Consider the following 20,984-nt stretch of genomic DNA (forward strand, 5'->3'; position numbering starts at 1 on the left):
TGATATGATTTAAATAAACTTTTTATTTTATTTATTTTTTATGATATTGTGTGCAATAAAGTTTTTATCTATCTATCTATCTAAACTTTTCTTTGTTCACTTTCATTTTCAATCAATTGCAATTTCGCTGGAAGAAAAATAAACCACTCCATCACCGTCAATGCATCGATATCCAAAATATCTAACATGTTGTACATCCCTATACCTGTAATTAAACTGGCTCACTCACCCGTCAAACCGAAACAGCAATACCGATTGTTGTTGTTTAGCGGTACAAAAATTTATGAGTATTTCGTTTCTATCCAAACGGGTTAGAAAAATCCTGTTGGCATATAAGAACGCAAACTTATTTGTTTATCAGTTGACAACTTTTATTTTATTTCTTTTTCTTAATCGATTGACATGTAAGCTTGTAACCTTTTGTACTAACAATATACGTTCGTTGCATTTTTCTAAGTAAACGTTTATTTATTTCCACCTAAATATCAACAAATCCATTAATAAAAATAAATAAAGCCTTGTATATTCCTTAATAAAAATTACGTAATTTATTATTTAATACAATTCGATAAATTAAAATAATACCAATTTATGTTACAACAAAAAGAAATAAACACGAAATAAAATACAAAACAAATCACTATTATTAAGGACCTCTCCACAGAGTCCTCCTTAATTTTTCCTCCTACTCCGTAGACAAAGCCATACATCCGATTTGATATTCTACAACAGTAACTAGAAATCAGTAGCGAATTGTAACCAATTTTATTAAACGCTAATTAAAGTTAAATTAACTAATTTGTCCTTAATCGTTATTGGTCGGTGGCAATCGATGACGTAATATACGACCAATGAGCGTTCAGACTAAAGACAAATTACTTAATCTGACCTTGTTCACTGTGATAATGTGGAGGTAGTGTAAGATTAAAAAAAAAATAGCTTAGACATCGATAATATAACTCTTCTTTTTACAATATAGGGAGGTGGACGGGCAGGTGGGTTACTTAAAGGTAAATGGTGACCACCAATAGATAATGGCGCTGTAAGAAAACCATTCCTTACATTACCAATGTGCCACCAATCTTGGGAACTAAGATTCACACAGATTTGAAGACACTAAATGACGAATTTATTCGTTAAAATAAAATTGACTCAAAACCCTTGACGATTTTTTTTTGTACTTTTATCCCCCAGCGGTCAATTTTTTACAAATTCGTCCATAATAATTATTGAATATTTCATAAAAGTTTAGAGTTTGCAAGCTTAGATTTTTTTTTTCTAATACTATTTTGAAAGTTGCCTCCGTTAAAGCGGAAATGTGTTGACCTTGGAAACTAAACTGTTATGTCCCTTGTGCCTCGATCCTATCTTTCAAACCGAAATACAAAAATAATAAGTGTTATTTGGCGGCAGAATGTCTGGTGAGAGGTTACTACCTACCCGGACGGGCTTGCACAAAGCCCTACCACCAAATAATAACTGGACGTATATATTTATTACAACATCTAGCATTTCAGATATATTATGTGTTACTGTAAAAGCTCGTTCTAAGGTAAATCTTAAGATTTACCAGTAAAACCTAAGACTTGCCGACATGAGTTGATAAATGTAAGTATTTATTATAAAGGGACGTTCGAGCTTTTACAGTAACATATACAAAAGAGCCTTCTAAGAAAAAATATTAATTAGATCAAATAATTATTTCTTATTATGTACAATCGACCTCTATTAGAAGACTATAATATGTGTGTTATGAAAAATACCCACTCATATAGCTTAAGGCGATCTTGTCAGACGCTAATTACGCCAGTCGTTAAACATACAACTACAATGCTACGTATCTATGACGTGTTCTTCTTACAGCATCGATAATATATATTTATAACATTTTGTAAGAATTAATATTTTCATTAAAATACACATATATCTAAAATTACTAACAACAACTTAAAACGAGAAGTAAAAACACCCATTTCCTAAATTAAATCTAAATCATTTGGAAAACTTACTTGCCAGGTCACGCTGATGGTAGGGTTCCGTTTCCATGGTAACAGGAAGAAATGTTATTTGTACCTTCATTTATCAGCGAATGTGCTTTGGTTAGGGCGAGCTATAGACGATAAATCAAACAAAAGCATTAAAAAAATAATTCCTTTGCAGTATCATTAAGGATATATGAAATAAATTTTCTGGCAAATGCGACAATGCGAGTGTCGTTAACGATTTTAGTCATTCATGGACTGGTTACGTGTAAAATCATCAATGAATCGACTAGGCACTAATGGCGTACTTATCTTTATATAAATTAATCTATAAATATTATAAAACAAAGTCGCTTTACAAATAAGTAAAGTGTTGGTTGATTGAGAGGCCATTTATCAAAATTATTATTAATACTTTTTTAATACAAATATTTTGGAAGATATTATCATTTCTAAAAAAATATGCAACGAAACGGATAGTTTCGTATATGTATGTACAAGTATATATTACAATATAACAATGAAAATAAAAAAAAATATAATTTAAATGAATTGAGAATCAATGATTTGTTTGCTGGATACAGATATCCCAAACCATGCCAATAAGCCAAATATTTGGCACATTTTCTAAGGCGGCGTTTTGCGTATGATACGAAACCGTCGTTCCCTCAAAACCAATATGCGACCTTCACTCAAGAACTCCTTTTCTCGATCAGTAATCGAGTCTGCCTCCCTTTTTATTGCGGTTTTAGTGTTTTAATTAAATTAGACATTAAAATAAGGTTACTTAAAAAAAACTATATTCTTCATACAACCCTGACCATGTAAATAATTTTAATACAAATATAGGTATATCGATTTTATTATTATTTATCTAGCATAAGATGTATGTTTATGATGTGGTTTTAATCCAATATCACTTTTAACCAAGAATATTAATAATAAATAATAAAGTCTTAGTAAAACAAATAATAATATAATTAATCTATTAAAAGAAGTCCTTAATCAGATTAACAAAAAAAAATTCAAATTTTTAATCCAGATACTTCTATGTCAGCTTTATGAAAAAAATCTCCTAAATACATATTGTAATAACTTTAAGTGAGAACGTTTCAGCAAGTTCTAAGGAGCATTAAAAACTGATCCCTCAAAGCGACAAAAGTTGAAAGCGGCCATTAATCACCACGTGAACTGACAAGGTCTTCATAATACAAATAGCTGTTATATCTGTTCTGATATAAATCTTTTTTTAAAAATGACCTTTTTCTTTTAGGACCGAGTCGTTTGTTTTTTTTTCTGTTTTTATGACATCTATCGAGTTCGTAAATATTTTTCAAGTATTCGTATATCTTTATCGTTTTATTTTTCTGTATTACGCTAAAAAATACAAGTATTTCGTCATTTCGTTATGTTCATCATTGCAATTTCTAGAACATTGAAACGAATTATAGCAAGTTCATGAAGTTCAATTAATTACCAATATTTATTATCTTTATAATCGATTCCAGAAGATAGCGAAAATGTTATTGAATCGATTTTTAGTGTGCAATTTTATTCGAAATCTGCTTACACAGCTCAAATATAGCCGGAATGAAGAGTGCGCCTGTGTTTGCGATTCTTTATCCTACATAGTCAATATACCTCTCAGTCTGCCTGATGTTAGAACCTACTCTCTCTGGGAATACTTTTGTTAGGTTAGGTTCATCTTTCAACTATTATACAGTGGTTAATTTACCTAAATATTCAATAGATAAATTTCCGCTATAAATAAGAAAAAAATAAATAGCACAGAGCTAAACTACTGCATTTTTTCAATACTAGACTATGTGTCGCTTTGAATGATATGTCTTTGCTTTGATAGTTATTCATGTTTCTGTTTATAGTTGGAAAAATTTCCAGATTATAGTATTTTGCGGATTGTTTTTTCCAATATTATTCATATTTGTAATTTTTGCATTTTTTTTATACATCAGCGCAATTTTCCATTGCTTCGTCTTTTAAATATATTAATTAAGCATGTTTTAGGCGGTATCATGCGTAAATACAAAAGTGTTGAGCCAGTGCGCTCATATGTTACATATACGTTATATGTAAGTGACGTGAGTCGATCGCCATTCTTAACGCTTCATTTTTTGCGCGCTAAATTATGCCGTAACTTCTCAAACACTTAAAAATTATTCAATGTAATAATTAATATTAGTGGCATAGCGTAATTAAGGTCTTTATCGATAATAAATCGCTAGAAAGTGATAAGATTTCATTTTATTGTGGTTTATAACGAGTTGTTTATTATTATGTTTTGAGAATAACTGTGCACATTGTGTTATATTCTCTGGACTTTAGGATACAACAGGCTTGGACGGAATAAAAAATAGAGAAAGGTATAGTTGTTATTTTCAATTACTCTTAATTTTTTTATATTCTTTGGTTGGGAATTGCTTAAGCTTTTCCTCGTCTATTTCACTAAACCAAAAAAAGTATTTAATTGGAATGTTTTTTTTTTTTAATTTAATTGTGTTTAAGATATGTATAACAAAATCGAGCTGAGGCAGGTTTAGGCAATTGGTTAGAACTTGTTAATTTTTAACGAAGACTGCGAATTCAAACCCTCAATTTATTTTACGAGTACATTCAATCATTGATCACGTGACACAGTGAACATTAACGTAATTTTCATACACCGTTTCTTTTTTTCTATAGATGTATATTAATGAATGTGTATCCTTGTTTATGACTGCTGTTATTAATATTCGAAACTTGTGCGCGTCTGAGGCAACCGCACAACAGATAATATAGAGTTATTAATATTCTCATAAACTACAGTATTCATTACGCGACAACAACGGAATAGAAATTTAATGAAACCTGTGGTTTTACACTGAGCCCAATATTTAAATATATAAATTTATTTGCACAAAAAATGCCACCAACCAGTGTCACGACATACTTACAAATGTAGAGGGCGTTGATAGACAAACGTATGCTTTTTAATAAAATCTTGTTTGCTTTAATTGACTGACTCCTATTTACAATTTATTTATCTCTTGTTATTACTCTCTTCTAGTGGTTAACTAGTAAGATATTTTATAGCTATAGATTGGCAGGCTCTGGAATCAAGATTTGAAATAAGGAGGTACCAACTCAAATTTGTGGCAATTTCAACCCTCGGAAAATTCAGAAAACCTGTCATTCACCTGAAGTCTTACCGATTGGTTTGGATTTTCATCCCATTAGATTATGAGAGTGAGACGATAGAGAGTACATCTGTGCTTGCGTGCACACTTGAGCATAGTTTGTGCAATTGCAATTTTTGGAAATCGAGAAATTGATCAGGCCATTTACACCCTATCGCTTCTCGGCCTTTTGGCTAAGATCAAAGCGTAGGTCATTTACACACATTTTCTTCAGTCTTACGTACGTCCCGTTCTATTCTCAACATCCATAAATCCTCAACTTCTAATGTTGTCTTAGAAAAACGAATGACGACGAAGCATGCGCAAAATCCCGCGATCCCGCGATGTCCCCCTGAAAAGAGAGTGTGGGTACCGCTGGTTTTTTAGTGGGTATCCCGACGCCTTTAACATCGGCGAGCCCCACACACCCCCCAACTTCGCATGAGAAAAAGCGCAAGAGAGATTTTCCAGCGAGAAAAAAATAGAATGGCATGGTATAGGAAGGTACACAGTAAATGACCTACCTTTTATTACTCTAGATTCGTTGCCAACAATATACTTTTAAAATTAACAAAGGAGCATTATTAGCTCATTGACATTGATTTGCCTTCAAAGCAAAATCAAAAGCAGAAAGTAAGTAAATTATCTCACCAAACCATCATCCTTCCACTTAACAACGTGCTGACACTCTGCTATCGAAATGAAATGGACGGTAAACGTCGAAAACGGAAAACCAATTTCACGTCGATCGCACTAAAACTCTTTCAGCGTTACGAGTTTTGAATAAAACTAACAACTTGATATTTATATATTGTGTTGGATGACTTCTATGGTTTAATTTGAGTGTAAGGTTTGTTTTATATAAATTTCAATAGCTAGAAAATCATCGTTTTATTTCGGTTGATATAACGAGCTATCTAATTGACACGTCGGAAAATATGAAACGCGGACGACCTAACAGAAAGAAATTGTACGCAATTTTATAAATGAAATACTTCTTTAGAATTTCTTCATTGAAACGTAAACTTGTTTTTTTTTTATACGAAACAATGTGTATGGATGGGTCTTTAAATTGCTTGAAAACACTGCTTGTTATTTTTGAATTTGTTATAACGGATTGGTACAACGAGAGCAAAATAAAATCCTGAAATTTTTAATGACGACTGTATCTTATCAACTGACAGAAGATTTCTTTATTATATTTTATCCACGTTATGAGATATTTCATCTTTTAGATCTATGAATAACACCCCTAGCAGTTAGCTTGACAATGTAGTGAACACCTGTTCGTGATATTACTATTCATCACAACACGCATTTGGAATCAAAGATGTATCAATTAATGACTTGTTCCATTTATAGAGAAAAAATACTAAAGTGTCTATGTTTGGATGTTTATTTCTCAAATAAATATAACTTAGAATAGAGAAGACTTTTACACTGACTATTTATTATTAATACAAAGCTAACCTAACCTAACAACACTGGACAGGTAAAAGATACTGTCTAAGTCGTGGTCCGCAGTTAATTCCTATAAATCTGAAGGTTATGTGGTCATTTGATTATTACTAATTCCATAAATTTTGAAATGACATCTGTAACTTAATTGGCTAATAAGTTCTAACACTTATCATATGAAATCGTTATTCAATTATATTTTAAACCTGCTCATTGAATCAACAGGAGATTCGAGAACTGGCAGCCATCTCAAACATCTGAGCTTGGCCATATAAAACGGAACTGTTGCCAGTAATTTGAGCACTCAACTTGGGTGTTCATATAATTTTATTAAATAAATTACAGATTCCTTTTTTAATTCATCACTAAGCTAGAACAGTAAATTGCCAAATTTATTGAAAGTGGTGTCACAAGATACTCCTTATATTGTCAATATATAGTATACAGTACACTACCAAATATGAAATGTGAGATGTTTTGACCCCAGTTCATGTTGTAAATGCACTAAACTAGAGTATTGATTAGATCGTTGAGATCTATACTTTTCGCAATTTATTTCCAATCGACAATACACATTCAAGTATTCTCGTAACATCTTACTCGAGCATTCTGTGGAATACAACACAAAGACCGCCAAAGCGATCGCGGTGAATTCAATAATTCTTTATAACACATAACGTGGGTGTTGCAACATCAAGGACACCGATGAATCGCCGCCAACCATCGATACTGAATATGAAGGAGACTTCTCGTCTGGCTCACCCTTCGAGCACTAGACGCTAGGCTAATTAGTTGATAGGATAAATGTAATTTCTTTACTTCTTATTTTTCAGTAAATAAACTATACTAATAAGGTCGGGCTCGCTCATTGTAACTCCCTGGCTTAATAATCCTTTAAATTGAATCACAATAATGTATGTACAACATACGAATGTCTGTAGAATAATTGATGAGCGTGTACCCTGAAGCCCGAACAATCTTCTACCATAGTTTTAAAATGATGATATTTCTTGTATAAAATAAAAAAGACAATCCGCGTACAATTGAGTATACGTCACAGATATTTAGATTATATAGAATATTTGCATATACCGATTTGAATTCTGATTTCGTTATTTTAATTTGTTAACTACGTATAAAAAAAATCACTTCAAAAAATACTATTACTGTAAAATATACTCTTTGTACGTATATATATGTCTGTATCAATCAATGAAGCAATCAATCTACATTCCGAACCGGCGGTATCGGCGGTTTAAAATGACAAAGTATTATTTGATTATGATTTTGGTTTTATTTATATAATTATCCATATAATTTTTATTTTTGTGTAACGTGTGACAGTAGAGGTAATTAAAAAGATCTAGAAAGTATGTGATATACATTTATGAACTTAAATACGATAAAGTTTTATTTCAATATAAAACTGTAAAAGTTCGCTTATCATTTGGAAATTTTAAAACGCGCTCGCTATTGTGAACGATGCAGTCACGATGCGGTGTTATAAAAAAAAACACAAAAACGAAAATGATTTGCAAGTTCCGAATTAAATCTTAATTTATTTTTAACACTTTAAAATCTACTTTGTAGTACATAAATAAAACAAAGGAAAGATTCCTTAACTTAATTAATAAACCTTAATTAACCTCAGTAGTAACTAGCTCGATTTTAAATCGATAACAAATCCCGATGTGTTCTTGATATGTTAAAGAAAAAAAATATTTCCTTACTTGGTCCAGCTTGGTTCTCTTTCCAATGAATAGTATATGTTGGTTCCGTGTAAATAAGTCTGACCTGAAAACCACAAATAACCAAATAACCAAAAATAAAATATAGCTATTTTTTTGTTTATTTTTTCAAAGGTTTTTTTATATTAACAAAACGGCTTAAAGCTTATAAGTTAATCAGTGTCAACCAAAAACGATACTTAATACCACCGCATAGGTATCGTAACTAACCTTACTTCTTTTTAGAATTATTTTTGAAACAACGCGTTGTATAGATGTGATGTGCGACCCTCCGCGAAAGATTAATTATTTATCGGCGTTCATTAATATTATAATATTCAGTGAGGCTCGTGCATAAAAGATCTCTTAGTGTGCACGAGAAGATTGACATAAAAGTTAAGGTAGAACGGTACTTTGCCCGTCAAGTATATTGTATTGTATACCTGGTAGTTGGGTGGGACCCGAACGGTACGTATGTTCATACAATAAAACTAAATCTTGCAAATCGATCTAACATTTACGATTGATCGTTGTTATTCTCACAATATCCTCCTGATTTGAACTCGATTGAAAATTCAAATGAATCTAGGATCAATATTTAAAAATATTGCGTCATTTTTGTTACTCAGAATTTAATATATTCATATTTTCTTGGAAAAACTGCTTGATAACATTTGCTACATTGAAATCTACATCCAACACGGAGCTCCGCATTGCTGAAGCACTTGGCCTTTTTGATTTAAGCTTCAAAAGAAATATTTGTTGAGACCTTACATCCCATTCAAACAAGCTGCTTATAAATAATATAAAATTTCAATTTACATGACTGCGCGTCTCGAAAAGCTCTACTTGAGTCATTTGCGAATACATTAACCAACATTCCTTGATGCAGTTAAGCGACGCGGTACACTACTCTCTATCAAGATGTATATATATAATTTTCAGAAATTCCATCCTAAAGGTGCCTTGAGTACCGGTACGTTGCTCGGTTTTTAAGGGCTTCAACCTCAAGCCGCTATTGCTCCTCGACTATCATAGAGAATCATGTTCATAGTAAATATGTTTACCCAGTGTTTGAAGTTATAAAATGTTAATGTACTTCTTGAGGTTGACTAGCACAAGTTTAAAACTTGAATGGAGGAGTAAATAGTAACATTAGTACTTCATTATAATATTATTTTAAACGCTAAAAAAATAGCAACAAAATTTTATTGTATTGAGCACTAGATTATCTGGTTTGCTCGGATATTGGTGATGCCATTTTGTTTTTCACTCCAGATATCTGTTAATGGTTCAACGAGTACGGTTGTAAAATTGTGCCGATTTATTTCTGTCCACGTATTAACACATTGGTTACGGGCGGTTGAGTTGAGTGATGTTTGCTTGCTCAGAGTAGTTTGCTTATTTCGTCTATAAAGTATTTTTAACTGTTTTTTTTTTATTTGAATTTAAATATATTTTTTTAGTATCTACGTTTTAAAAAGTCACATTGTGATATTTTGTGATAGTTCCAAATATTTCTCACATGAAAATTTAATGAAAGAATTTAAAAGACTCAATGTTTTTTTTTTTAATATGACGTTTCTTAATCATCGCACGTTTATTTACGTTAGTTTACTGCAAATCAACAAGCATATAATATCTTACAAATATTTGTAACATGTATAGGTAGGTTCCTTTGCCATAACAAATTTGATACTACTTATACAATTTCCTAATACCGAGATAATAAAACGTTTATATTATTATCAAACCGTAAATAAAGAATACCAAACCAATTTTTTATCGCCTCTCGTATAAATTTAAAAAACAAAACGAATGACATGTACGAATTCTATTTTCAAAAACTGTATTTGAAATAAAATAAAAATGTAACGGAACTAAAAAAAACTTTTGGCAATATCAGTAACGTAACATACAACTAAAAGCGTATATCTGGAACGTGTTCAACAGTATGATGTCGATACTACTATCGTATGCCAAAACACAACAGTTTTTCAAACTGACGCCGATAAGAGGAAGTTTTACCCATCACTGTGAAATATAGAAAACTGTTATCTATTCGTGAGTTTGACCCAACGATATCTGTTTATAAAATCGTGGTGAGGTCGTGTGTGAAGATTGAATAGTCTTGAACCGAGTTTAAAGGCCTATTATGTAACTACGAAATGAGCTCACGATTGAATTGGAAAATATTTTATATCAAATATATACGGAATTATTTTTAATCGTATTTTTATATTTTGTATCGTTCTTTCAGTTTATTTTTTTATTTTATACCTACAATTGTAATATATCATCCGCCCTACATTCTATACTGTTATACTCTATCAAAAATATCCAATACCCTAGACCACCAAACCAAAGATCACATGTTCAAATCAGAATAAGCACCACCAACGCCACCACCAGACATTTGTGTTTATAATTGATGGCGTGAACAATAATTATGAACCTGCATTATGTGTTGCATACTTTTAAGACTCTCAACTTCTAAAGGTCTTATAAATTATGGCTGCTTTGTATGTGCCTCTGTTTATATGCCTGGGTGAGATTTTCCCATTCTCAAGTGAAATCGCCTATCATTTTTAAGATACCCTTGTCTTATTTAACTATATCGATATTATAAATTTGAAAAACATTTGTTTCTTTGAAGTGCTTTATGGGTTGACCAAGTTAATCTCAGGAAGTATCAGTGTCATGTTAAATGTTCGTTTTGCGTTGGATAATCTGTTTATTTAGCAAGTTTATATGTAACTTCACGCCAAAACCGCAAGGAGTGGAACGGTAACCATAAACGTCAACCACTAACGCAAACTGTACTAGACAGGCATGTACTATTGTATAATCCTGTCTTTGTCTAGTTGTTCTAGTGGCTAGCTTAGGGGGCCACAAATTCGGAGATTCTGGGTTCAAACTGGGATTAGGGTGTTCTGGCCATTAAAACGTTATTACGTGATTTTCTTGTGTTTCAAGAAATTCTTAGTAGCAACCCTAAGTTTTCCTTCTGTGTTTTTTTCGATTGATAGGTACCATCACATATTCTACCGCCGAATAGCAATAGTTAGTATTTATGTATTCCAGTTTTAAGGATGAGTGAACAAGTGTAACTAGAGGTTCAACACATAAGGGGCATAATATCTCAGTTCCCATAGTTAGTGGCACATTGGCGATAGGAATGGTTAATATTTCTTACAGCCCTAATATCTAAGGGTGGTGATATCCACTTACCATCAGGTGGTCCATATATCTAAAAAAGAAGGTTAGACGTTAGCACTTTACATTTCCGTGTAAAGCAAAGCTGCCAGTGCCTGAACTCTTTCCGTTCCTGTCGGATTTTCTGCCCCATAGGATTATGAGAGTAATCGAATAGAAGATTACGTGCATGTGTCAAATCTTGATTTAAGGAACACGTCGTAATTATAAATTGATACTCAATCTTAAAACGATAAAGGTCGTTTTTAGCTTGAAATATTTTTACATAAAATATATTCTGTGAAAATTATTTTATCTTCATTAATTAAAGTTTATATTAAAAAAATTCTTAACTTATTTAATATAAAAGAGAGAAATCCGGGTTTCGTTGTGTAAACTGCTAAAAAATATCTGTTTCATAATGATTTTATTCAATATAATTATTTGCTCAAATTAAAATGTAATATACTCATTTTTAGTTTATATACTGGAATGATACGTAATAAAAAAATAACACCGAACTTGATGATTTATGAAGGAAATTAGAATTAAAAAATGAGAGTCAAATTCCTTTATTTAGTAGTATTTTTTAATTTATTTAATATATGTATAATAAAATTATATAGTATTATACTACAATATAGTATATAACAAAGAAGTATAATAACCTGGCGCACATAAGGCAGTAGAGAGCGGCGGCGGAAGGGAGGCATGACACCGTAAGAGTAGGTCATCCCGTTGGCCGTCACGGCGTACGAGTCAGTCTTGCTGATGCTTCACGTGTATATGTGTGTAATTTATTTTAGTTATTCTATTCAATGATTTAAAATACACGCTCATAGAACACCAATAATAAAAATATTTTAAAAGAGGAATTAATAGTTCCGAGGCGTGCTAGCACAAGCGTTTGTATTTTCAGTAAAATTCAATAGTTTACCAAACAAAGCGTTTTCAACTCACCTTTATTTTCCACGGTACAGTATGTAAACTATCACGCTCTTCACAAAACTATTAAAGCAGTGCAAAGCACGATTTATTTAGAAAAAAAGAACATATTCTTAAACATACAAATCAATAAATTGAAAGCATAATTAATGTGACTAAACTATTTCAACAATGGTATTATTACGTTAAAAAATTCTAACGACTTCTAACATTAGCAGCCCGTAAATGTCCCACTGCTGGGATAAAGGCCTCCTCTCCCTTTGAGGAGAAGGTTTGGACCATATTCCACCACGCTGCTCCAATGCGGATTGGCGGAATACACATATGGCAGAATTTCATTGAAATTAGACACATGCAGGTTTCCTCACGATGTTTTCCTTCACCGCCGAGCACGAGATGAATTATAAACAAAAATTAAGCACATGAAATTTCAGTGGTGCCTGCCTGGGTTTGAACCCGAAATCATCGGTTAAGATGCACGCGTTCTAGCCACTGGGCCATCTCGGCTCACGACTTCTAACGTCTTCTTGTAAATATTGTGCATAATAAATGACATATATACATATTATAATGATTTATTATTTGTAGTTTCCACACACAGCTATTACTTTTTTAAAGCCCGTCTTTGATGTGACTTATAATAATAAATAAAATGAAGTATACGTATATTATTGCATTAATTTATGTTGAACAATGTAAGAGAATATTAACCAAAATGGTTTATAAAGAATGTTACTTGTGAGATGATCAGATAGGGAAGTATGGAAGAAGACATGCTGCGCCGACCCCAAGTAAATTGGTTAAGGGCAGGAGTATGATGATGATAATGGTTTATAAAGATAACTAATTGGATTCTTGTTTAAGGTTTTACGACATTGAAAAGTTTATTAAGTAATCATCTATAAATAATTATAGAAAAAGTTTATTGTATATAAAACATTATTAAATATATTTGTAAATAAATATTTTGTACGAGTGATGAGCTGAATTATTTTAACTATAAATTAAACTAGTTGCTCTCCGGGCTTGAACCTGTAATCTCGGTTACGATTAATCCATAATAACCACTGGACCCAAACTTTTAAATGTTACCCTTCACAAATCAGTTTCTTACTAGTTCATCTTACATAATACATATTGATTTATATTTATGTAGCTGCTTTTATAATGACGTCATTTACGGGATGACCGTGGTCGTCAACTGCGGTAACAGATTGGTGTGCGTGCGAAAATACATAACTGTATTATTACGACCTTTACACGGCGAATTATCGTAATATAACGTAGAAATGGTTCATCATACAAAGATTTTATCAGACATTGAATGACTTACTCAACCGCCACAGTATATAAATGGCTGTTACTTACAATGCTATCGTCCATCCATCGGTTTACCCCTGATTTAGTCTCACACGTATTTCAACGATTGAATACGTGCGTTCGCATAAACGCGTTCCATCGCCTATTAAAATAATATTGCAGATATCTAGATACTCAAAATAGTATTCCATTTGTAAAAACAAACCGTAAATTTGGAGATTTAAAAAGCTTTTATCTTTGTATGCTGCGTTCGCCGCAATACGTCGAATAAAACGCGACGTCGGAAATTATGGGTATTTTAAATGGTTTACATTAAATTTTGTTCCCACATGCCTATATAGTATAAGCTAATAAATAACATAAAAATAGATAACAGGATAGAATATTTCGTTACAAAAAAATATAGTAACATGAAATATTTTTTAAAATATTTCAAAACGTGTTGGTTAGTTTTTATGATTCATATTTGAACAAGCTGAACCAACAGCTTTACTAGCGCGACATTACGTTTACCCATTTTACCCTCTTGGGGGGTAAATTAAAAATACATTGGTAAAGAAAATATTCGATACAAGATTATATAGATAATAAAAATGCGAGGAGTTAATGCTGTCTTCCAGGCAGGATATATAACATACACATATAATTGTATTTCTTTCATGACTCTATTTTTAGATGTTAAAAAGTAGTAACTACTGAGTTTCTTGCCGGTTCTTCTCGGTAGAATCTACATTCCGAATCGGTGGTAGCTTTACTTAATATATTTTGTTTAATGACGATTCAAAAGTGCTTGTAAAAGCCTACTTGAATAAAGTATATTTCGATTTCGATTTTGATTTTAGTAGCGTATGACGTTCACTGGGACACTAACTAATTTCGTAAATTACATTACACACAGTGCTGCTCGCCAGTTCAGTTACTTGAACTTGGCTGACACGCTACCGCGTGTCTAGATCTGAATCAGTTAAGAGGTTTTATTTTATTGAATAGGCAACAGACAGAGCTACATTCGTGTTTATAAGTTTTCACTACTTTGTCGTCGCTAAAGTAATAACTTATCTTGGGATTCAAGTATTCTATAGGTATACTATATAAATGAACAAATTAATTTTAGAACATATGACACGCTATTATTCTAATTTTCAAACTGATTACATGTTAGGCCAGATGATGTATCTTTAAGATAACAATAAAATATTTACAAACTTAACTTAATATCGATCGAACGTAAAGTTATCATCGATTTGGAATTATTGATATTCTCATAAGCTTTCGTTAAAATAAATATAAAAAATTATATAATTAAGAAATTGTGACCAGTAATTCCATTATATAATATTATTTTACACAAAATTTTCAAGTGCTAAGCTAATATTAAACATGATAAATGTCCTACTAGAAGTTATAACTTATATAAATATACGTGTATCTAAGCCCTCGACATAAATCTAAATTAGCTTTGTTTAATAGATGAAAACCCTAAGTTAACCCGCCCTTCCATTTTAAAATAAAATATCGCCCATTTTATCTTTATAAAACTCAACCATTTCTCGCGTTGGCATATTAATTATCCTCAGAGAATTATGCGAATTTACGTTATAAAAAGCGCTTCTTTGTTGAATCACGTAAGGAAATTGAATACATTTAACGCCGCTAGATTTAATAATAAGAGCTTTATTTTTACGTGAGGTTAATGACCTTATCGAAATCAACTTAAAATAAAATGTGACACGGCATATACAGTCAACTTCGCTGAAATATTGCGACTACGTTATTACGACCTCAAAACGACGAACTATTGTGATGAACCATTATTGATAGGTCATTGTGGTTCGGTCATCGAGTTTACTACTCTGTCTCCACTACTACAGATAACATAATTTTTTATTCGCAAAAAAAAAACTTCATAAACTTTAACCGTCCCTTACATCGCCAATGCGCCAACAATCTTGAAAACTAAGGCGATATCCTGTAGTTACATTAGTATACTCACCCTTTAAACAGGAGTCCGAAGATATTTACTAATTGAGAGGTCGAAAAGTAGGTACCCACCGAGACGGGTTAACAACGGGTTAAAAATTCGAATCATATCGAAATCAAAATAAATTTCCTTTAAGGAGGCTTTTAAAAAGCACTTTATAAAATGTATTTTACTGGCGGTAAAATTACCGCCGGTTCCGTGTAGATTCTAGTTAGAAGAGACGGTAAGAAAGTCAGTAAATACTCAATATTCAATTTCCTTAATTAATAATTAATATTAAATTTTATATAGTCTGGACGATCTTTAATGAATAATACAACATTTTCTTATAAACTATATTTTTTATCTTGAAAATACCTTTTTCTTTTTGTATGGAAGTGCTCTATTATCGGTGTAAAATAAAAATCACGATTCACTCAGATTATTTTTTTATAGACTTTAAATTTATATAGACTTAAGAATAATATTGAAAAATATATAATTAAAAAAAATCTTATAATTCAGTGTTTTATATGAAATTATGTATATATTAATAGCCTTAAACTTTTTAAGAGGAAAATGTTAATGAGTTTGGTTAATCACCCTTTTTATGTCAAAAACAAGTATCTATCCTTTAACAGAAGTAGACAAATACTGGCTAAAATAATTATAAATTTCTGTTATTCACAAAAATATTATTAAGAATAAAACCTCTTCTCTATAAAAATGGGAATTTTCTTTTTATATTCTGCATTTGAACAAAAAGCAATATCAATCGTGTTCAATGATGCGTCGGACATTTTGAACGAGTCTTAACTTTTAGAAGAATAAAGCTGAATCGGAAGATATTATTCTGTAGTGCATCATCACAGAATTGTGTAACTCTATTGATTCCAATATTTTATTCGGTAATTGAATTTTAGTATACTGGTCAAAGTATAGCGTAAATAAATTTTTAAATATTCCATTTTTAAAAATAATAGACATAATATAATTTAAAGTTATAAATTTATTTGAAAACAAAACAATTACGTCGGTTTATAACAAAAACTGATGTTATTTATCCAATGTATAAATGAACAGAAATTAACTTTGATTTAATGATATCAAAGTAGTACCAGGCAATCATAAACCGAAGAAGTATTAACTTCAAGATTTGAGCAAAAGCAGCGATAACAGCGCGCCTGTCGTTTAACGTTATGACCAAACTTCTAACGAGCCGCCATAAACTGGATATTTACTTTCTTCACCTTCGACAAAGGTAAGGCAGATATATACTGTAGCTGCCATCGTAAAATCTTATGTCAAAAAGCCGAACTTAACAACAGTAACAACCATCAAAATTGTAAGACGATTTTGACGTTTGCTGAAACACAATACAGCCGGTTATGCTGTGTACTATTTCGGTTTGTTATCTGCGTTTTTACGGATGACGTGGATTATAGCTCTGCCAATGAGATCTTTGTTTTTCAGTTAATCCGCTTCACTTTTTATACCATCAGCGGCTCGCACGTAAAACAAAGCAATGTATTCACAGAAATGGAAATAAAACTGGATTCGTTTACATATGGCTTACTTTATAATAAAAATCATGTGACAAATCTAATTATATTGCTATTCTATATAAAAGCCACAATAATGGAACTAATTTTACTGTCCATTATATTTTTAATAAGAGGAAATTACCTTGATTAGTTAGTAAAACATGAAGAATATTATACACGGTACTTCAGCGTAAAATTTATTATTTATAGACGTAATTCCTGATTATCACTTTTAAAAAGGATTATGATTGCCATTTGTCGCAAATAAATCAATGCGTGAATATTACCTAAGACTTATCAAAATGAGACGACATTATCATTTCATTTCGATCGTATTATTTTAAACACATATGAGAACATATACGCGATTTAATTTAGATTTTACACATTGATCTACGTATATCGTTTCAAAGTAAATACATCAATCCGGGTTCAATCCCAATGGATTATTGAATCGAACTTTGTTATTGGTAGTTTGTTTGTTCACAGGTACAGTCAACACGCTCAAGTCTCTTCAGATTCACGTACCAAAAGCTGTTCTCACTGGTCGGGATGCCGCACTAATGTGTACTTATGAGTTGGAAGGCGCTCAACTTTACTCAATACGTTGGTACAGAAATATGATCGAGTTCTACCGATACGTACCAAAGGAATCGCCGGCCACTAAAGTCTTTCCCGTTGCAGAAATCAAAGTCGACGTAAGTATATTGGAATCAATACTCCATTTGTCAGAGAATTAAAGTAAAAACTTCTCAAGATTTTTACGAATCAATTTAATTAGTCGAAGTTAATCTGTCGCGGAATATTTAATGAACAATATTCAACTACTTTTTCAATTCGACTAACTTTGTTAAAAAGCTTTATAAATTTAATGGAGTTTTAGTTTTTACAAAGTGAGCCAGTAAAATTACAGGCACACGAAAAAATGTGCATAATTCATAATAATTATGTACAATCTAACTTTTAGACAACCAATATAAAGTTTTAGTAACAAAACCGTTCTCTATAAGATTTTAAATTAACATGGTTATTTTTATTGCTAACAGTATTTAAAACGGGGTATTTACCATGTTTTTCATTTTTATTTGGTGGAGCTCGATATTTATATATTTATATATTTCGACATTATCTACAAATGTCTCGTGAACAAAAAAAATGGTAAATATCCCGTTTTAAATACTGTTAGTAATAAAACCGTTCTAGTTTAATGTTATTGTAAATAAGTATGTTGTGTATTTAAATTACCAGGTTGCAGCATCCGATCAGAATAGAGTAGTTCTAACAGAAGTAGACCGCACACTAACTGGGGAATATCAATGTGAAGTGTCAGCCGATGCACCGCTATTCCATACGGATATCAAGTCTGCGGAAATGGTGGTAGTCGGTTTGTATATAAAATTATATTTCTTTTTGAATGGACATTTTTAGTGCCTGAAAATAAATTCGTACAAAAACCCGCTTTAGTGAGATCACGTAATCTCGCATAAATACAATTTTCCGCATAATAAGCCATTTTAGGTCGTTGAACCTTGTCGCTGCAACTTGATACATGTTTTCCTTTATCACGCCCAATACGTCCTCTAAGACACGCTATACTTACCGCACCACGCATTTTGCTTTCGGATTTACATTGTATGGGAGCTGTTTTGTTGAAGATCATACTGAAAATGCCAATAACCTAAAAACAACTGATGATAACAACGATGAAGAGGATTCGACTCAAATTTCATCTGCTTTGGTTGTTGTGTTATTTATTTTCCTAGGGTGATACTTAATACACATCTATGTCGTCCTTCAAATGTTAAATGATATTGAAAATTCTGTAATCTCTGATGCATCAAAATATCTTTGTCTAAGCTAAATCTGTGGTTAAGTTATATTAGGTGGTTATTATTAAGTATAATAATGATTTAACGTTAATGAATAACGTTAGAAAAATAATTTTATATCGAAATTTTATGTTGAACTTAAGAGATTACGATTATAGATATAGATTAAGAGACCAATTATAATATTCTTAATAATCTAGAACTATGCAAATTAAAAAAAAAAGTGATTCCTATTAATAATAAAGTATTCAATTTTCTTCTTTTCGCGACTAAAAGTTTCCTTCATCTGCTAACACGATTTCCCAGCAACGTCGTGAAAAACATTTAAATCAACAGAAAAAGAACGGATGCGAGAAATCCAATGAAGAACCCAAGGATTGAATTAGTAAAGCTCTCTTTGGTTTATTTCTAGTCTCAGTTATAAACCACTTTCTTTTTTTTATAACTACTATTATTTTTTTACCTTTCGCATTGTCTAAATCTAAAACTATATTTCAGCAAGCATTACGAACGAAGTCGATCAGCTGAAGGATTTGCCAAATTGAATTTTAAATAACGTCACGAATCTTTATCGTTTATTTTTTAACCTCAATTTAAATCAAAGCTGCTCGAATGTTTTTGTTATACAATTCAAATGGACTGAGAAGTTATGTATTAATTGGTCTATTTTGTTCATCAGATTTTTTGAACAGGGTTAAAATAACATTTCCATTTTATATCTTACTAAATTCAATATCAACTTTAATATAATCGACTAACACTCAACTACTTTGACGACCTCCGTGGTCGAGTTGTGTGTACACCGGTTTTCATGGGTACGCCACTCCGATGTACCGGGTTCGATTCCCGGCCGAGTCGATGTAGAAAAAGTTCATTAGTTTTCTATTTTGTCTAGGGTCTGGGTGTATGTGGTACCGTCGTTACTTCTGATTTTCCTTAACACAAGTGCTTTAGCTACTTACATTGGGATCAGAGTAATGTATGAGATGTTGTCCAATATTTATTATTTATTTATTACATAGTATAGAAAGGTAGGTTGACATTGAAAGGCTTAATAAATTATGGAAGTGTAAATTAGTGCTTTTAGAACATTGAGACTGCTAGCCGCATTTTAATAAGCTTTCGTAATTTAATGTATCGCTTAATAGCAATTTAAGCATGATTATTCAATTATTTCAAATTCTACGAGACTTAACCCTAGTAATTTTTATTTCAATATAAACACGATTTATGTTTCATCTAAATCATATTTTTGACATTAAAGACTCAAAGTTCGTAGAATTGTTACTTCAAAAGACTATTTACATTTCAGTCTTTTGCGAGAAAGCGAAATTATTAATAAACAATTATGTGCTACGCCTTTTCAGGATTGTGAATGACTACTGCTTATTAAAAAATTTACATCTGATTTGTAGTATTATCTCTTGGTTGGTGGAAGAGAGGAACAAAGCAATTTTAATGCAAAATATATTGAAAGTGTAATTGTAATATAAGAACTGATTGGTGATTCTCACTCTTAAACCTGGTTCCGTTTTACTTATTAAAAATTCTTATTTAAAAAATGTAGACTAAGCTATTTAACATGTTTATATATATATTTCTACTGTTCTAAATTTAAATCGTTTTTAGAATTATTTCATTTATCAAAAAGGCTACTTATATATTTCAATTAAAGGACCGAGTTCCCATAAACGTGTCGAATAATTTTGTCTTTTTCGTCTGTTAATCTTAAGCATATTTTTTTAAATCTTTTTTCGTTGAAATGTTGATTCAGATAGCAACATCTATTAAAGTTATATTAAAGTCTCTTTATTGAGTTCTATTTTTGATTCATACCAAAAATATCAAAGT

The 20,984-nt window shown here is 31.4% G+C and overlaps 1 protein-coding gene across 1 annotated transcript in view; it reads left to right on the top strand.

Annotated features, from left to right (window-relative positions):
• The window catches only part of LOC125072774, a 92,065-nt gene that overhangs the window by 62,009 nt on the left and 9,072 nt on the right, over positions 1-20,984 (top strand). The window contains exons 2-3 of the mRNA XM_047683466.1: positions 17,794-18,002; positions 18,553-18,688. Of these exons, the coding sequence (XP_047539422.1) occupies positions 17,794-18,002; positions 18,553-18,688 (345 nt within the window). The remainder of the gene's footprint in view (positions 1-17,793; positions 18,003-18,552; positions 18,689-20,984) is intronic.

The sequence above is a fragment of the Vanessa atalanta genome, chromosome 22 (genome assembly GCF_905147765.1).
Source record: "Vanessa atalanta chromosome 22, ilVanAtal1.2, whole genome shotgun sequence".
Taxonomy (NCBI): domain Eukaryota; kingdom Metazoa; phylum Arthropoda; class Insecta; order Lepidoptera; family Nymphalidae; genus Vanessa; species Vanessa atalanta.